This window comes from Magallana gigas, chromosome 9, assembly GCF_963853765.1.
Source record: "Magallana gigas chromosome 9, xbMagGiga1.1, whole genome shotgun sequence".
Taxonomy (NCBI): domain Eukaryota; kingdom Metazoa; phylum Mollusca; class Bivalvia; order Ostreida; family Ostreidae; genus Magallana; species Magallana gigas.
In genome coordinates this window covers 32,387,331-32,407,162 of record NC_088861.1, presented here as the reverse complement: position 1 = coordinate 32,407,162, position 19,832 = coordinate 32,387,331, and the positions used below count along the sequence as shown (strand labels likewise).

General features: G+C 37.0%; 2 protein-coding genes and 1 pseudogene across 2 annotated transcripts; 1 reads left to right on the top strand and 2 right to left on the bottom strand.

The window, feature by feature from the left end:
• Window positions 1-9,769: 9,769 nt before the first annotated feature.
• LOC136271888 (uncharacterized) lies at window positions 9,770-11,101 on the bottom strand. Its single transcript, XM_066072464.1, has one exon. The coding sequence runs from the start codon at window positions 11,099-11,101 to the stop codon at window positions 9,770-9,772; it is 1,332 nt and encodes a 443-aa protein (XP_065928536.1).
• Window positions 11,102-11,492: 391 nt separating this feature from the next.
• Window positions 11,493-12,161, bottom strand: LOC136271887 (uncharacterized). The gene has a single exon (XM_066072463.1). The coding sequence runs from the start codon at window positions 12,159-12,161 to the stop codon at window positions 11,493-11,495; it is 669 nt and encodes a 222-aa protein (XP_065928535.1).
• A 2,645-nt stretch (window positions 12,162-14,806) lies between these two features.
• LOC136271886 (uncharacterized) lies at window positions 14,807-18,777 on the top strand (annotated as a pseudogene).
• The last annotated feature ends 1,055 nt before the right edge of the window (window positions 18,778-19,832 follow it).

Sequence of the window (19,832 nt, the reverse complement as noted above, 5' to 3'; positions counted from 1 at the left end):
GTGAATAAAAATGTACATTTGTATTCATTCATTTTAAATCTGATTAAATAAAAATTAAGAATTAAACATCATGTGCCAACTTCATACAATTTATTGTTTTCAACTATCAATTATTTCGTCAAATACATTTATTAGATTATATTTACTAAGGAGAGAGAGAAAGAGAGAGAGAGAGAAGAATGAAAGAGAGAAAAAGCTTTTAGATACATCGAATGGTTTATAATGGGAAACAAACATACCTTAATATAATTTCATGGAAATATCTGGAGACAGAAATGGTGCTCGCCGATACAAGCAACAACAAAAAAATGACCTGCAGATGTACAATTACAAAGAAAATCCAATTGCTCTTAATTCCTCAATGCGTTAATACTATGTTTTTTTTTTATTTTGAAATAATTGCTGATGAATGATTATTTGGAAAAAGTGTTGGTTTTTTAACTTATAAAAACACTTTTAGAAAATCGTGCGAAAATTATCGTCAGTGTTTTAAAGAAGCCATAAAATAAGAATTCTAATGATATATTCCTCTTGTTTCTTATCAATATCTTCAATTTTTTTTTACGTTCTGGTTTTTAATGACAATGTTACATATCACAACAATATGATGCATTCGTCTACCATTTACCTGTAAATGTATTTTATGCATTTCATTAAACATTTTAATTTCAAGATTTTAATTTCAAGATTTTAAGAATTGCTAATATTTAAGAATTTATTTTGAAAAAATAATATATATATTCTTTTCTTCTTTTAATTAGACTTCTTTACTCTTGCCGGTTACATTCATTAACGACGTTATATGATACTTTATTTTCAAATAAGCGGGATTGTAAATAGTTGCTTGAGTTAATTATTGCCAAAAATACAAAAATCATCCTACTATTCTTTGATATTGCAGCAGCACCGTCATAGTCTGTTGTTTTGGTTACTACTGGATAAACAAAACCAACACCTGTGAAGGTAAGTGTGTTTAAAATAACACAAACAGAGTTCGTTACAATTAGTAGATTGAGCAAATCAGAAGGATAATGAAAGTCACTGGTGTAATGCTACAATTAACTATTGTAATTTTTTAAATTCTCTATATAGAATGTATGCCAGGATACACTAAACTAAATTGTGCAACTAAGTGTCCTTATCCTACATATGGAAACAGATGTCAAGAAATTTGTTACTGCAACAATGACACGTGTGATGTATCTACAGGCTGTAGATCTCTTACAACAGGTATTATTTGATTTTAAGAAACAAAATTAAAAATTTTATTTCGAACAACATGACATAAAGAAAACTAATAAAAAATATATCCACTTATTATTTCTCATTTATAGGATGTATGGATATATTTGTAAGGAAACATCAATGTAAACTCCCAAAATATATGTTTTTTTTTTTTTATATTCCTGCTTTATTTTCCCTTTAGATAAAAAAGAAAATGTTTCTTTTTTGCCATTTTTGAGTTTTAAAACTGTCAGGACTGCCAACTACACTACTACCATGAACATGACGAATTCTACAGAGATACCAATCAGTGGACAGTTTTCTACAAAGAATGATTCATTACGTATCTTGATCCTGGTTTTTGGCCTTGTGGACTTCGCTTTGATATGCGCCTACGCAGTCGTATCCAAGACTAATCGGTGTAGACTGATCGATAATGTTGAAATTGAAAACACAAGATACTTTCCCGGAAATAATTCAACGTATGAAAATATTGAGATTGTTTTCATCAACTGAAATACTTTTTTTTTTAAATACAAGACTGCAAATACCCTCCGATTAAATAAAAAAAATAAATGTTTATCATATAACAATATTTTATGATATACTAACACATTATAAATATTTTGTAAACTAAAACTTAAAAGCTTGGCCATTCTATAAAACGTATGGGTTTGTAATTATTGTGGAATATCTAATACGCACTTTGCTATCGCTAAAGTAAAAAAGCTTTATAGATTCAAGGAAAAAACTTGTGAGTTAGATAACATCGACTTCAAAAAGAAAATAATGGGTTTTGCGTCCATTTTTTTCTGTTTTTTTCTTACGCAAACCAATTGGTCGAAATAATTTGCAACTTATATTATCATTTCCTTTTTTTTTAGAATAATTATGTAATATCAACAATAAAATGCTACATTTAATCTTGAACTTATTATGTATTTTCTGCAATGTTCGTTACTTTATTACCACATAAACCAGAAAATATATCGTTTTTAAAGTGGAAACATTCGTCAATCAATTTTTACTTTTTTTGGTTGGTTTGGTTTGGGAGAGAGAGAAAGAGAGACCGTGACAAATGGATAAAAATACAGACTTGCATAGAATCTATTTTACAAGGGGAGGGGGGGGGGGGACGGTACATGTACACTTTGTGTTAAATTGATCTGAGAAATCCGCCGAAGAAAACGAGTCAAACAAAATTTAAACACTGGTTGTATGTATTGTTTAGCTTCACGCAGCTGTCAAAATTGTGCTAGATGGTGCTAGATGGTGTCAGAAATAACACAATCATCAAGAATGATTTTATAATATATAGGGCATAGAAGCTACCATCGTGGAACAAAACCACTTATGATTTTTGTTTGCAAACACATTCAGTCTCCTAATGTGATTTGCAGAATGCAATTATGTGGATTATTATATCATTAATACTCATCAATTTTCGCATAGTATACAAATGTTTAATAGCGTAAGTATACTGTGACGGAATAGAGTACGGCAAATGATTTCAACAAAATCATGTAAGCGTCGAGAGCAGGATCCGAACTTTCGACCACATAATCATAACGTTCAATAACCAACGGGCTACCGTTATAAGACAGCAGCCGGTGATATAACTGCCTTTTTATACACATAAAACGTAGATACGTACAATTGACAATATCTAATTCAACTTGATAACCTTTTTAAAAAACGCCTCATATTTTGACGGGAATTTTTGCGTTCAAGTTTATAATACATTATAAAAAGATTTTTCGAAGAAATTGTAAACGAGAATCTTGAAAAGAATGTAAAAGAAAAAAAAATCAATGACAATTCGTCTGCTAAACAACTTAAGTTTTCAATATAAGTGTAATGTATAAAAGAATTTAAAAAAAGGTAAAAAAATAACAACTCGAGAATGGCACCACAGAACTATATATTTTGTATTCAACTGCATATATACAAACGTAACAGTTTAAACGATAATGATACATTTTCGGAATATGAATATATGTATTACATAACATTCCATCCCCTTAGGATACAATCTCCCTCAGTCATTTCACGGAGTATCTGCACAAATTTGGCTCACGGAAATACATGTATACCAAGGATTACCAGATTAACATTAATTATTTAAAAACTTGATCAATCCTGACGATAATCCCTAACAGCAACCGTCTGTCCTTGTTCAAATGTACGCAACATACCGTTTCTCCTCCCATGTTTTTCTGCCTGTTTCATCTCCACTTTTTTTTATTAGATCTCGTCCAATATTGATGAGAGGCTCCTCCTTAAACGAGCATTGCAGTAAGCCAAAAGAAAAATGCTCAGTTTCTAACTACGCTCTCACTGTCCTTTTTACTAGTCTCATTTTGAAGGACTGTACACATTTTTCCGTCAAACTAGGGTGGTACGGTGCAGAGGTAATGTGTTGATATCGTTTTCTTTGGTGAATTTTGCAAATTCCTCAGATGTGATTTGAGGTCTGTTATCGCTGACAATTTGCGTTGGTAAAGCATCATGTGAAAAAAACAGTGCTTAAAGCATCAATGGTCTGCGAAGATGTCGATGTCCTCATTGGTATCACTTTTGGCCTGTTCGAGTAAGCATCAACAATAACTAGGAGCACTGAATTAAGACATGGACCAGGAAAGTCTATATGTATCCTTTACTATGGTCTTGACGGCCAATCCCATGGGTGGATAGGAGCATATGGTAATGCATGCTTTACTTCTTGACATCCGGCACAGCTCGTTGACAACAGCTCTATGTCACGGTCAATCCCTCGCCACCAAACATGAATGACGTCTTCTTGCTGGTGTTTCATTTTCACAACACCAATGTGACCTTGACGTAGTTGATCCAAAACCTGCGGCATTACAATTCGTTTACCCCAAATTTAACAGCTATGGTGAATAGTAAGTTCACTCCGGCGTGTAAAGTAAGGCCCCATTTCTTTGGTCTCTGAATTTACATTTAAATTCCGGGTGACGTTGTCAAAAATTTTGGACAAAAGACAATCTCGTCTGTTCTCCTGCTAAATGTCTTCAGGTTTGACAGGTAAGTGTTGTAGCTGACTAACATGAAACACATCCACTTCAGCTTTTATTTATTCATGCCTGCCACCTGATCTTTCTCGCACATTACGGGTGAGCGTGACAAACAATCTTTATTCCATGACTGTATAAACTGTCATAATTGTATCCAGCTAGGAAAATAGGCTATCTTTGCAGCCTAGCTGCTGTTGTGTTTGCGATCTTCTTTTTTTTGGTAAAATGTTCATTATCTATGATAAGTAAAACTGTCTTCCATAAACATATGTGTTGAATCGTTTTACTCCATATATAATTCCCTATTCTCTATTTGCGTGATGAATAAGCAATCGATCTTTCTTCACCATTAGGCATAATATGACTCAAAACCTACACCATATGTAGAGGCATCAGTCGCAAGACAAAGCGGAACGTTTGGGATCATAATGAGTAAGTAACATCATTTGATGTAATGAGCTTCTTTACCGTTCTGAAACATCGTCACTGTCTTTTGTGCAATGTCACTGGGGGTCATTCTCAAGTAATTTGTACAATGGATGAAGTACGGTTGATCGGTTTGGTAAGAAAAGTGCATATTACTTACAATTCCCAGTAATGAACGAAGTTCTGAAACATTAGTAGGCTGCAGTGCATTGACTACTGGTTCTATTTTCTTTTGAGTCTTGTGTAACCCATAGCGGTCTATTTCCGGACCACAAGGTGATACTCTGTCTTTGAAAAATTGGCACTTGTCCAAGTCCACTCTGAGTCCATATTCTGCCTGTCTGCTAAGTACAGCATCCAAGTTCTACAAAGTTTCTGCTTCATCCTTGCATCTAATGATAATGTCATCAATGATACACGTTGCTCCAGGAAGTCCCTGAGGTACATTGTATGCTCGGGATTGCTGAATGCGAAGTTGCATGTCAAAATCAGTTAGTACCTCTTTAAACTGATCTATAAGTATTATCTTGGCAAATTTTCAAGGAACTGTTGGATACGTTAAAGATTTACTTGACGCTGAATCCCTTCACCAAATTCTGGCAAAAAATTTTGCCGCGTTTTATTGAGACTATAATATATTCGGAAAATTCGGAGTTCTTCATTCTTTTCAAAACAATGCATCGGGATCGGTATGCGGGACATACTAAATATGTGAAATACTAAACACCTGAATGTCATTTAATCGTATATAAATAAAAAAAATATATATTTGAATTTCTATAAGTCGTGTCAAATAAAATGACTTTGTGTGTGTATTTATTATATTTCCATGTAAAATGTGGTAGAAAATATCATGAAATGACACCCATATCAATTATTTTCGCAAAAATATGACAGAAATGGAAATTTGAATTGACTGGAAAAGGACGAGTGCACTTATGGGCCCCGGTGAAAAGTGAAAAAATGAAGAATCAAATTAAGCATATTTTTTTCCTTAACATTATCTATTGATATCTATTCCATAAGAATTAACAAGTTTTAGCGCTGAAATAATTGTTTATGAAAAGCACGAAGCTTTAAAACATAGTAGGGGTCAGCAGACATTCGAGATTTTGTATAGTAAATCGAGGATAGGCATTCATTTTAAAGCCTGTGTTTACTGTCAGCCTAACCGAGTACAAACTTGTGGAAAAGACAATATACGCATTATACATTTAGTAAACTCCTGTGAAAGTAAGAAGATTGTACTCGGTTAGGCTGGTACCTAAAAAATGAAAAACGTATGAAAATTTCAAGGTTTTTCCTATAGCAAGCGAAATCTATTACCTGCGTGACCCATGTTTGAACTCACGCATGGAATAAATTATTTCAAACAATCACGTGGTTTCTATCCAGGTAAACTTTTGTCAAATGTGCTCACTGTAAAACATTGACACGTTTTAGATCGCTTTCCTTCATCTTTGTATGGTCAGGAATATTTGTTTGTCACTATGGTAATATGCAACTTCAAAGCTTCATTCGATTTTTTTTCAGACGTAAAATAATGCATAAAGTATAATTCAGCAAACGCGCCAATCGATCCACCAACAGAGCAATGTTGATTTAAATGTCTCCTCCCTCTGATTTAAATAGACACAATTCAAGTAGGTTCGGTTCAATTTGTCCGGATTTAGATTATTTATAGGCATTTAAAAATCCTCAATTTTTTTAATTGTATTCTAATTTTGGTAAATTTAAGCGTGCATATAAATCAGAAGTATCCATGAGTGCTTAACTATTATGAGAAAAAAGCAATTTGATGATATTTTCTACATATAAACGGCACTGAAAAAGGGCCCATTCTCTATAGCTTAAGTGCACTTGTTCTTTGAACTGATCAATTTCTATTTTATCATGTGGTCCCTTGAAATCAAATAAATGCATTAAGTTTTCATTCAATACAATGCAACAAAAAAAACCAAAATGGTTTGAAATACATAAACTCCAAGAGAAAAATGATGAGTTGAACTTTGTATTGTACAAATCAATGTGTTTTCCATTACTTCATACTATGGCAATGATCAAAGAATTACCGTTAAAAATGCTTACAGTAACGAACTCGATTCTTTATAATAATAGTAAAATGTTAAACTTCCTAACAAGTTGCTGACTTGTTATATTAAAATTTACCATAAAAATTAGTACAACCAACTTTTATTTTCTTCTTTGTGGTGTGTTTTTATGTAAACAATCAATAATTCATACAACAATTATATTTTTGCGGCCCATTTGACGCTTGCGTCAAGATGATTTCTTGTTGAAATTGTGAAACTATACATACATGTATGCATCAATTTGTATAAATGATTTCTTCAATCATAGTTCACCTCTGCAGAAAACATATGAACTTTATTTGAAATTTCTGCAAGTTTTATTGATGCAGGAACGTCAAGGAGTTTTCGGTATTGATTGTTAACTATTTTTACGCAAGAAATAGTTTAAGTTTGTGATATTATGTATACGCAAATAGTTAAAAACGGATATGGGATCATACAGAAGAAACAACAATTCAGAAAAATGATTTTTCCTGCTTCATATATTTATACAGTGTAATATGAAGTAAAGAACATTCGAAAGTTGTGACACCTCTTGACCGAAGAAACAAAATTCTTTTGCACCATTGTTTTACAACAATGCACATTATGAGTCATATAAAGAATGCCAAAACAACTAAATTATTGTAGATTTTGATAAAATAAACACCCGCTTCCGATTTTATTGAGCGTATATCCATTCTGATCTAGTTGTGTTTACCATGTTTACTAGTCGATCAGTCTGATTATAATTGCCGACTTCATAGTCACTTCTTCGGCTATAACATTTATTTTTATCTGTACTGGTGGCTCATGCATGTAAGACTGAATGGTAAAATTCCTTTTATTTAATTAACATAAAACAAACAGCATTGATGGTGAATAAATGTCAAAATTTTAACGAAGACTAGACTTTGACCTGCGTGTGCACGGGTTAACCTTGCATATGATATCGGGCATTTTACAAAATAGATACACCGAAACACCGTTTATTGTTGACATTTCCATAAACAAACTTCAAGCCTTCAATAAAGCTATTAATTTCACTACAATCTGATTAGTTGGAATATCTAACTGTGTCTTGGGAAATGCCTTCATCACAGTTGAAATGCCTCCCATATACCCTTAATGTAGCGGAAAATTGCAGAATCGTTCCAAAACGATTTTGGAGAAAATTAGTAAAGTTGCAATGAAAATAACACTCAAATTGTTCACAACAAACATTTATGAAGCTGTAAATACCTTTCTTCGAAACGTTTAATTCTATAAATGAAGAATTCAACAACCTTTTTTACACACCATGTTGACATTTAAAACTCTCGGGATTTTTTTTTTATAGTAAATGCACTGTCTTTGGGTTATCTCCTGTATTTTCGCTGATAAACAGAAAAAAATGTCCAATAAAAATTAACAAACATTTGTTTTATCGTTTCCAAGTTTATCCATGCAAACGTGATATTGTTGAAACATAAAATAAAAAGCCTTCCGTGATGTAATGCACATGCGCAAGATTGTAAAATGCAAAAAATTTAGATAATTTCCGGAATTTGTTGAGGAATTTTATTGATTATTAATAAACAAAGCTTGATTGAGAAAAAAATAAAAACAAATTGGTAATATTCAAGTACCAATGATGTTTAAAATATATAAACAAAAGAAAGTATTCTTCCGATTTTATTTGTATTAAGGTATTTGAGTCTATTATTTTAATATAGTAGTAGATAATGCTTATCCTACCATTTGTTTACAATCAGATGGTCGGAGAAGGTCGCATGTGACGTCACAGTACCATGTGACACGCTATCTGAGTTTTTATATGACCGGGGCTATGATTTATATTGATTTAATGGCTAATTAAAGCAATTTTAAGCAAAACAAACTTTATGAAATAATTAATAGATACACAAGAAAGGCAAAAAATGTAAAATGTCCCATACTTTAGAAACATGCTATATGTCCTTTGTTCTGGATTAAGAATGCATACTTGTCTCCATACTTTATTAGTAAAAAGCTACAAAAGACAAATGAATTGTTGTTACAATACACATACATTTACAAACAAAATAACTATGACAATAATGCGACTCCATACATTTCCGTATACAAATGTATTATTGACTAGAACTGCTTTCCATAGATTTAAGTTTCATCAGCAACCGCGTGTTTTGCAAAACCTTCCAAAATTACAACATTAACATTTACTTATACATCGTAAATCTGCCAAGAACTTATACTGTATGATAAAATACAGACTTATATTGTATGCTTATACAATGAAACAATTGCATGCTATGCAAAATATGAATCTGCGCACTATGCAGAAAGTAGGTCATGACGGCGGATAGACATTGGAGAGAAATACTCAACTATCATGAAAATGCAAGCTTATGCCTACTAGAATTTCACTCAAAACTTTGGAAAGATACATATACAATGCGATAAAAACTTACACTATGGCACTGCACACTTCACACAAAACGACATAATGCTCTGTAGCAAAACAGCTCGGCTCCAGCCGACATGTGAAACTCAAAATGTTTACTCAGTAAGTCGTACATAGATTGTTTCTTAAACATCACCCTCCCCGCCTAATATCCCAAGGATATTACAATTATACAAAATTATAAATCATATACACAAAAATCTAAACAGTATGTGAGCAAACTAAAGCACACTAATAAACTGAACAAGTTAGTCAATCAGTAGCACCAATTCCGTTATTGGTCGAATGTAGGTTGTGTCCTTGCCGTCTTTGATCACCCGAACTTCAACTGTTCTCACTTTCTGATCGTTGCCCCTTTCGAAAGTCTTCGCAATCAAACCCATCGGCCACTGTCCACGGTGCGACTCCTTGTCACGTAATAGGACCACGTCACCTTCCTTCACGTCAGGACGTTCCTCACACCATTTCCTTCTTGCTTGGAGATTCTGTAAGTATCCATCCTTCCAACGCTTCCAAAAGGTATCGGAAAGGTGTTGTACATGTTTCCACTGAGCTTTGTAGATTTCCTATATGTCGCCACAAGTCTGTGGAGGAATGTCTGTGAAATCTTTTTGGGTAAAGAGCATTGACGGCCGAATGACATAAGGACTGTCAGGATCACATGACAGTAAACAAATAGGACGGGAGTTCACGATTGCATACACTTCACACATGAATGTGCACAAGACTTCATGGGACAACTGTTTCGCATTTGGGTTCAACAACATGGCGTCTAGTATCTTGCGAGAGATCCCGATCATCCTCTCCCATGATCCTCCTCTGTGTGATGCATGGGGTGGATTAAAGGTCCATGTTATCCTGTTGTTGCGAAGGTAATCTCTAATAGGTAGTTTATAAACGGCATCCGCTTGAATCGCGTCCAGGGCGCCTAAGAAGTTGGTCTCTCGGTCCGAACGCATCTCCTTCACTGGGCCACGTAGAGACACAAAACGTCGCAGTGCATTTATGAATGATGAAGAGCTCATCTCTTCTATGACTTCTATGTGAATGACCCTTGAAGTCAAACATGTAAAAAGTACCGCCCATCTTTTGTTGTGAGATAATCCTCCTCTGGTCTTGCGCGCGGCTACAGTCCACGGGCCAAACACGTCGACACCTACTGCTGAGAAAGGAGGACCAGGCGTCAGTCTGTCTGCAGGTAAGTCACTCATGCGCTGGTGTTCCAGTTTTCCTCGGAGTTTCCTGCAGGTAACGCACTTGTTTATTCCTTGGTGATAAACTTTGCTGTGGAAATGGGACACAAGAATTCTTGCAACATGAGATTTTCCAGGGATGATTATTGGTTTCTTCTCATCAACAGGAAGGTTAGATTGGTTGAGACGTCCGCAAACACGTACCGTGCCCCGTTTGTCCATAAATGGGTTTAAAGTCACAATGCAGTTTGAAGGGGGTACAGGTTTGCCGTCTTTCAAAGATCTGATCTCTTCCTTATAAAAGAAAGCTTGTACTTCCTGCAGGATGAAATGCTCAGCTTCTTGCATGACCTCAACATCGAATGCTGCTGAATCTGCAGCTCCTCTTTTCAATCGGCAAATCTTCTTCAGATTATAAACAGCACGCACCAAACTTTTCCAAGTTGAAAAGTTTTCAAATCTTGCCACAAATGGTGTGTTTATTTCCGTTTTCTTTACTTTTACTTCTGGACGTACATTATCGTCTTCTTCAGGAGAAACCAAAGGAAAGGTAAGAACTTCCTCTTTACTATAAGGAGATCTCAGTAAAAGTGGTCCTCTAAGCCAGTCACTCTCTGCTAGCTCTTCTACCGATGTCAAACATCTAGTCCCTATGTCTGCTGGATTCTGAGCGTCTGTGGATGACAGCCACTCGGTTCGAGACATAGTTATAAAATCTGCGAGTTTGGTTGTTCAGGTAACCTAGTACTACCTTACTATCTGTGTACATGTAGTACGTCGCTGCATCTGGGTCGATATCCAAGTGTTTGAACACTGTCTGAGCCAACTCTGTGCTCAAGACTGCTGCACAAAGTTCAAGACGCGGGATAGTTGTAGTCTGAAGTGGGGCTATCTTAGATTTCCCAATGACGAATCCAACGTGGACATCACCAGAGTTGCTGATTGTACGCAGGTACACCACTGCTGAGATCGCTTTCTCAAAAGCGTCCGAGAATATATGTATTTCCCTCATGTGAGTACGGCTTAAGGAAAGCTGCGTAAACATTCTTGGAATGTGCAAGTCTTCTAGAGAGCTGAGGGAATCCTTCCATCTTGTTCACTCTTCCTCTCGGTTACTAGGTAAAGGATCATCCCAACTACTGTTGCACTCACCCACTTCTCTATACAGAAATATGCCATGTATCACTATGGGTGCAAAAAAAACCAATTGGTCGAACAAGCTGTTGACAACAGAAAGAAGTCCTCTCTTTGTGAAGGGTTTCTCTAGAATGCGTGTGCTGTATGTGAAGCTGTCCGAGTTAATGTCCCATGACAGGCCTAGACTGTGCTGGACAGGCAAATCATCAGATCCAATGTCCAGTGACATTAAGTTCTTTTCCAAGTCCTCAGATGGAAAAGCTTCCATGACTTCCACATCGTTTGACACAATCTTATGGAGTCTGATTCTTGCATTGTTCAACACAATCTGAGTCTTCTTTAGCAATCTAATGGCTTTTGCACTAGAGGGCAAGGAGATAAGACCATCATCCACATAAAAGTTCTTCATCACGTAATTCCTTACATCACTATCTTCGTTCTCTACTGTTTTCCGTAGACCATAAGCGGCCACTGCCGGTGAAGGTGTGTTCCCAAACACGTGAACCTTCATTTGGTACTCAATAAGTTCTTCATCCGAGTCGTTATTCTTGTACCAGAAGAACCTCAAAAAGTCTCTGTCCTCTTCACTAACAAGGAATGAGTAAAACATCTGCTGGATGTCCGCCATGATGGCTACTTTGTCCATACGGAAACGTAACAGTATACCAAGCAAGTCATTCGTTAGATTAGGTCCTGACAGTAAGACACTATTGAGAGAGAGAGACCTTCATAACTCACTGATGAGTCGAAAACTCCACGTATTTTGTCTGGTTTTCGTGGATGATACACTCCAAAAAGAGGTAAAAACCAGCACTCTTTTCCTGGAGGAACAGGTGGTGCAATCTCTAAAGCGTCGCTTTCCGTGATTGATTTCATCATGTGCTCCCTCTTTATAGGGTTCCGCTTCAAATCCCTGTCTAGCATCAGCGCACGCTTTAACGCTTGACTTCTGGTGTTCCCTACCTGCGGTCTACGAAGCTTAAAAGGGAGTGGAGCTTTCCATCTCCCGTCTTCATCTTTCACAAACTCATTGTCCATAATCCTGAGGAATTGGCGATCTTCGACAGAGATCCCAACTTCGTCATCATCCCTGTTCCGCTCGAAAATGTGGAACCCACAGCGTCTCGACAGGATGCGATGTCCTCCTTTAGATGGAAACTGTTAGGACAGGGTTGAAAATTCGACTGACGTTCACAGGTAACTATGTTAGTCTTGAGCACATTGATAGTCGATGGTTTATGCGACTTGTTGATACATACATCTCCAATGACGACCCAACCTAGTTTCAGCTGCAACGCAAAGGGTGAGTTCTTAGGTCCAAGTCTCTGAGACAGCACATAATGGGCCTCCAGTAGGTCACGTCCTATGAGTAGTAGAATTTCCGCTTGTGGATTCATAGGAACTAAAGGTAGGTCTTGAAGATGTGGGTGATGTTTCACTACATCAAGGGTCGGTATTTCATGTTTCTCATTGGGAATTTCATTACATTCTGTAATGGTAGGCAGTTCCATCACAACAGAACCATCAGTCGTTGCTACCATCAGACCTAATATCCTACGACCACTCGTCTGTATGCGGCCCGCACATGAGGTAAGTGTAAAGAAATGTGTATGTGAGTGAGGCACATTCATAAAGTCAAACAGTTCTGATCTTGCGAGTGTTGTGTTGCTCTGGTCATCATTCAGAGCATAGATGTGTAAACGTTGTGAAGGGGTTCCTTTCGGATATACGTCCACAAGTACAGCCTTTGCACACGAACGTCCAGTAAACTGTTCACCACACACCGCCGTGCACTTAGAGAGGATGTTTGCTCCCTCCCCGCCATTCTGTCTCTGGCTTTCAGGTGGATGAAGAGCTGTAGGGTGCTATGAACTTTCACATTCCTCGCATCTTATATCTGCGCGGCAGGTCTTGAACGTATGCGTGTCTGATCCGCAACATCTGTAACACAAGTTATGTTCTCTGAGGAATAATTTCCGGTCACGAACGGATTTCTTCCTGAAAGCCCTGCACTCATTCAAGGTATGCTCAGCATCGTGGATAGGGCATCTCTTCCCTGTGGTCTTAAAGTCTCTTCCTGAGTCTTTAGAATCAGTCTTCTTGACATTCACTGATTTTGCAGGTTTGAAGTTCTGCTGGTTGTATCTTGGTGTCTCTTTGACAAAAGCCTGAGTCACTTGTAAGCCAGGGTCATTCATCATGGTTGACATTTCCTTCACAAATTCACATAATATAGTAAATGGAGGGTAAGTAACTCCATGAGTCTGTTTGTACTTCTAGGCTTTAGAAGTCCTCTTATTCTGCAAACCAGATGTTAACTTCTGAACAATGGGAAGCACTCCTACTGATGAGTCTTCAACATAACTGAATTGTTGATTGTATTTTGGATTTTCCTTTAACGCCAGTGTTTCGCTCAAAATATCTGAAAGTTCATACAACCGTCTTGGTTCGTTCGCACTGAGTCTGTGGAAATTCGAAAGCTTGGTCTTAATTGCTGTTTCGATCAGTTCAGGTGAGCCGTATCTTTCCTCCAGTCTAGTCCATAAGGTCTCACAGCCTTATGTAGGATTTCCTATTGATGCTGCTCGGATGCTGCTCGGATGCTGCTCGGATGCTTTTAGCGTGTTCCATCTGATGAGGAGATCGAGTTCTTCTGAGGGCGAAACTGATGCCTCCTGAATAACTGACTTAAAACTGGTCTTCCAGGGTACAAAGTTCTCAGGTTTATTGTCAAAATTGACCAGCTTATTGAACTATACACACTTTGGTAATATGTTTGTAAAAAAAAAAAAAATAACGGAAAACGCACACCTTACAGATTCAAACGGGTAGCTTTTTTAACAGTTTGAAACATATAAATGCATTAAATTATGTTGTTAGTAGTTTTATATTGTCGCTTTCTAATTCAAAAAAAAAAAAACAGCGGAATCGCGGGTTAACAAAAGTAAGTACTTGAGTAAAAAAAAATTACAGAACGTGCAAAACATGAAGAAATGCTCATTCCCTATATGATCAATTGACGCTAACAATAGTGCCCCTGCCCCTTGGACCTAAACTTTTCTAAATTATTTAGAAATCTTTTTATTCATCATAACAGTTACTATGTGTTTTGTTGTGGTTTTTATTATGATAAAATAAATTTTGACATGGTCCCTGTATGCACAGGTTTGCGGGAGTTATCGCTCTTTGCGCAATGCCATGCGCAATTTTTGCAGTTAAGTTTTGGCGCCATATATATGCAAGCTGTTCGGCGAACAGCAGTTTTTTCTCTCCATGCAGGAGGGTCACCCATACGATCTTCGTTCCAGAGACCGGGCTGTTCTTGACTTTATAAGATCGTGTGACGACTCGTCAGACGAAATGAGCGACAGCCATGCAGAATTAGAGGCCTCCGGCGGCTTGGCAACAACAGTATCAACAGAGGAAGTGCGGGCCACCACGCCGCGAATACATGCAGTCCCAAGAGCCCAAAATATATCTAGTGAAATACTCGTTTTAGAGAAGGAGCTCCAGACCTCAGAACTACATAAACGAAAGATGCAACTCCTTCAGAATATTGATGCTTGCAAACAGACTATAGCGGCAATGCAAGAGAAAGACAGCCCTGGCCAAAGCCCAAGTACAACTCGCGCACCTAAGAATCATGCGACTGCTTCTGGAGTTGAGCCTACACCGAATGTACAACCCCTGCAAGGTATGGTTGACCTCAGTAATCTTATGAATTTGTTCCCCTCTCATGTTTCTACTGCATTTACACAATGCCCATCCAGTAATAAAGGGAAAGTAAGACTCGTTCATAACTACGTTTGGCTTGACCCCATTATGCAACAAGAGAAGGATGATCTTCTCACACTTACCAACACTGGAGTGAAGATTAACAAAAAGCTTGATCGTGACTATTATAAACTGTCCATTGAACAGTGGGGCTATGGTAATGCTGCCATTATGCAGGAAATGATCATTAATCAGGAACTGGATGACCAGGGAGTGCTCGACTACCTTGAGTATACCAAGTACATTAATCGCTTATTCAACAAGTATGTCAAAGGTAGTGTCCTTCTCTTTGACCGTGAGTACAGAGAATTGCAATTCAAGGAAAAGTTTCGATGGGGTGTATCTCGTCCTCACCTTCAGGATTTTCAACTGATCTCTAAACCCAACAGCCTTACCACGCAGACCCTGCAAGGATCATTGGGAACAAACGCTAAGAAGGAGGGTACCTCCATGCAGAAAGGAAGTCGACGTGGTCCATTCACACCTGACGGCAAAGAGATTTGCAGGAAATTAATATGGAAACATGTGAATTTACCAACTGTAAATTGCAACATTGTTGTTTTGTTTGTTATTCACAAACTCATAATGCTCTGTCTCACCCCAAAAACTAGGGAATGGGACAGGTTACTGCTCTGACTCCTCCTCAGGGTTAAATTATTCTGTTTGGGAATTTTATTTACAAGATGATTTTGATTGCAACTTCTTATGTGAGGGGATAAAAGAGGGCTTTAGAATTATTGATGAGGGAGCTGAGCAGCGACTTGTCCCATGTGAAGTTGATAATTATCAGTCATGTTTTCAATATGCAGAACAAGTTGAGAAACAGATACTGTATGAATTGTCAAATGGAAATTATGTGGCTACTTGTGTCAAACCTACTATTGTTAGTGCCTTAGGAGCTATCCCTAAATCACATTCTAAGGTTATGCTTATTCATGATGCTAGTCGCCCGTTGCATATGTCTATTAATGATTATGTACAGTCGGATACTTCATGTTCATACATGGATTTACGTGTTGTTAGTTAGCTCATTAGTGAAGGTTGTTATCTTGCAAAGATAGATCTACAGTCTGCTTATAGATCAGTCCCCATTCACCCTTCTAACTATTGGGCTACTGGGTTAAAATGGCAGTTTGTAAATGCTACGACGCCAACATATTTGTATGACACTAAGCTTCCCTTTGGCGCTGCTAAAAGCCCTCAAATTTTTCAACGGCTTAGTAGTGCAGTCTGTAGAATTTTAAAGAAAGTGTATGGTTATACTGCAATTGCTTATCTTGATGATTTTTTGATTTTTGGGAAAAACTTTTATGAATGTTCAAGAGCATTGTATACCCTTCTTAGCTTACTTAGAGAGCTAGGTTTTGCTATTAACTGGTCCAAGGTTGAAGGTCCTTCCCAGCAGCTGGTATTATTGGGGGTGGTAGTAGATTCAGTGACAATGACTCTATCCTTGCCATCATCAAAGCTACAAGATTTCAACAATTTACTGGGAACTTTTTCTCGGAGAAAGCGAGCTAGTGTTAGACAGTTAGAAACACTTATTGGAAAGCTCAATTGGGCCTCTCAAGTGATCTGTGGTGGTCGTACCTTTCTCCGTCGAGTTTTGGATTTGAAGAATGCTGTGACTGAGAGACATCATAAAGTGTTGCTCACTGAGGATTTCTTTGCAGACCTTCAGTGGTGGATATCATTTATGTCGATATTCAATGGCACGTGTCGTATACAGGATCCACGCCCCATCACATCACTCCAGACGGATGCTTCTTCTGAGGGAGGTGGAGGATACTACAATGGAGACTACTTCTACATTAATTGGCCATTAGATCTACCAGCTTGTGCCATGGCCCATATTAATGTTTAAGAATTTATCGCTATTTTCAGGTCTGTGTGTAGGTGGGGTAAATACTTTGTGAATAGTAAAGTGATCATACATAGTGATAATTCTTCTGCCGTGTCGTGGATTAACAAAGGAACTTCCAGAATTCCCCTTGTACAGTTCATGTGCCGCATTCTGTTCTGGATATCTGTCCTGTATAATTGTGTTATCAGTGCTAAATACTTACCAGGCAAACAAAACAACATTGGGGATGCATGTTCCCGTCTCCATGAGCCGGGTCAACTTACAAAACTGTATTCCTTAGTGCCTTTCCTGCAACACGATAACTTTTCTATTGCAACATTGTTGTCTCATATGTCATTACCATTTATCTTTGCCATGTGGATTCACTGTTCAGTCTCTACAAGACCAAGCATCTGCTTTGAAAAGAAAGGCATGGGCTAACTCAACAACTTCCACTTATCGCACTCATATGAAGACTTACCTGGATTTATGTGACCATATCAGTGTGCCCCCACTACCAGCAACTTCAAAAACATTACAGTTATATGCGACTTACTTGGCCAAAGTGAAGTGTTTCAAATTTTGTTCAATTCAGCAATACTTGAATATTATACCACACATGCACAAACTTTGTGATCTACCAGACCCTATTCCAGAAGATTACCAGTTGAAATATTTGCTCATGGGTATTAAGCGAGAATTGGGTACCGCCCAATTTCCTGTCGACTCGATAACACCATCACATCTTTTCCGGATGAGATCTTTCCTTGACTTTTCATCAGTTGATGACTTGGGCTTTTGGTGTGCTTGTTTAATAGCCTTTTATGGTCTGCTTCGTCCAGGCACCATTGCAATTACAGGACCTTTTGAGACATCAAAACATGTCAGAAGAGTTGATTTGATGCCTTGTTCATGGGGCTACCTACTTTGCTTACGACATACAAAGACAATTCAGTTTCGAGAAAGAGATCTTAATGTTATCCTTCCTCAAGTAACTGGGGAAATGTGTCCGGCATCAGCCCTGCAGGCTTACTTTCATCTTACAAGAGGAGCAGATCTTTTTGGGCCTCTTCTTCTCACAGGAAAAGGTTCCGTTTTTACCTACAGCTTTTTCCGCCAAAAGCTACATTCCATACTTGTACAAGCAGGAATTGATGACAGTAACATCAAGGGTCATTCTTTTCGACGTGGTGGAGCCACCTGGTTAAGTTGGATTGGTGTGCCGGTGGATCAGATCAAAGCGATTGGATACTGGTCGAGTGATGCAGTGCTAAGATACATTGACCCTCACTTTTCAAATTTACTAGATACCATGGTCCTCTTTGGTAAATCACTACCCAATGCTAAATAGACTAGTATTTTTGTTACTTATAACCTTCCAATTCAAGATATGTTACAAATCAGTTTTCTTATCTTCCCCACAAATTTTGGGATTGGGGGTTTTTGTAACTATTATTTTTCTCATATTCTTTAATCATGTTTTACGTGTATATGCGTTTGATGTATTTTTTGTCAATAAATTTTACGCCACTTCGATTACTTGTTCTATTGGTAACAGGACTTGAGTCAAAGTGGTTTTTATAATGATAAAATAAATTTTGACATGGTCCCTGTATGCACAGGTTTGCGGGAGTTATCGCCTTTTGCGCAATGCCATGATTGTTACAAACTGAATGGTTTGTCAAAATTGTTTCAAGTAAACACATTCAATACATTGATTCAATATACACTGATATATTGGATATAAAAACACCCATAAATATGTAAGTTGCCGTGCCGCAGAGGAAGTGTGGTGATGCTAGTAAACAAATGGTCCCGGGCTCAATTCTCGGCGTGGGCATTGTTTATTTTATTTTTTTTCATTTTATTTTCTAGAACAAAACCGTTTTTAATACCTTTCCTTTCATAACGTTTATACATTTTGTTGGTAAATCAAGCACAATATTGAATTAAATTTTTTTAACGGCTTAAAGGTAGCTTAAAGGTGTCTTAAAGGTAGCTTTAAGGTAGCTTAAAAGTGGCTTAAAGAAGTTTGGACATTAAGGACCTATAAGTTGTCCTTAAAGGTGGCTTAAAGGTGGCTTAAAGATAGTCTTTAAGCTGCTTTTAAGCCATCTGTACGCTTTCTTTAAGCCACCTTTAAGCAACACATATAGCTTAAAAGTGGCTTAAAGATCATCTTTAAGCTACCTTTAAACACCTTTAGGCTATCTTTAAGGAGGACTTAAAGATGGTCATTCATCCTGTGTATATGATGTAATATTTTTACAATAAACGCATTTTGTAGAAAATCAAGAATGTATCTATAATTCGGTACATAACATAAAAACAGTAGAGGAGTGTCATTTCTACTCAGGAAAAATAACAATATAGAAATGATCAATTACCATAGATCAGTAGATGGGAGAATATTATTAATTAATATAAGATATCATGAAAAGATGGTCACTCTGGTGAATATTTATGCCCCTAATAATAAAAAAGAGAGGGCTGATTTTTTCAATCAATTAATTGCTTGAATTAATAAACATTCCATCAATTTAGATAACATGGTACTATGTGGTGATTCTAATTGCCAAGAAGACAATGAATTAAATGATAAATATAAACATTCAAAGGAAAATTTTCAAAACTTTTCGTTTAAAAGACATAATTAGGAGAAAAAAACCCAAACAAGGTTTA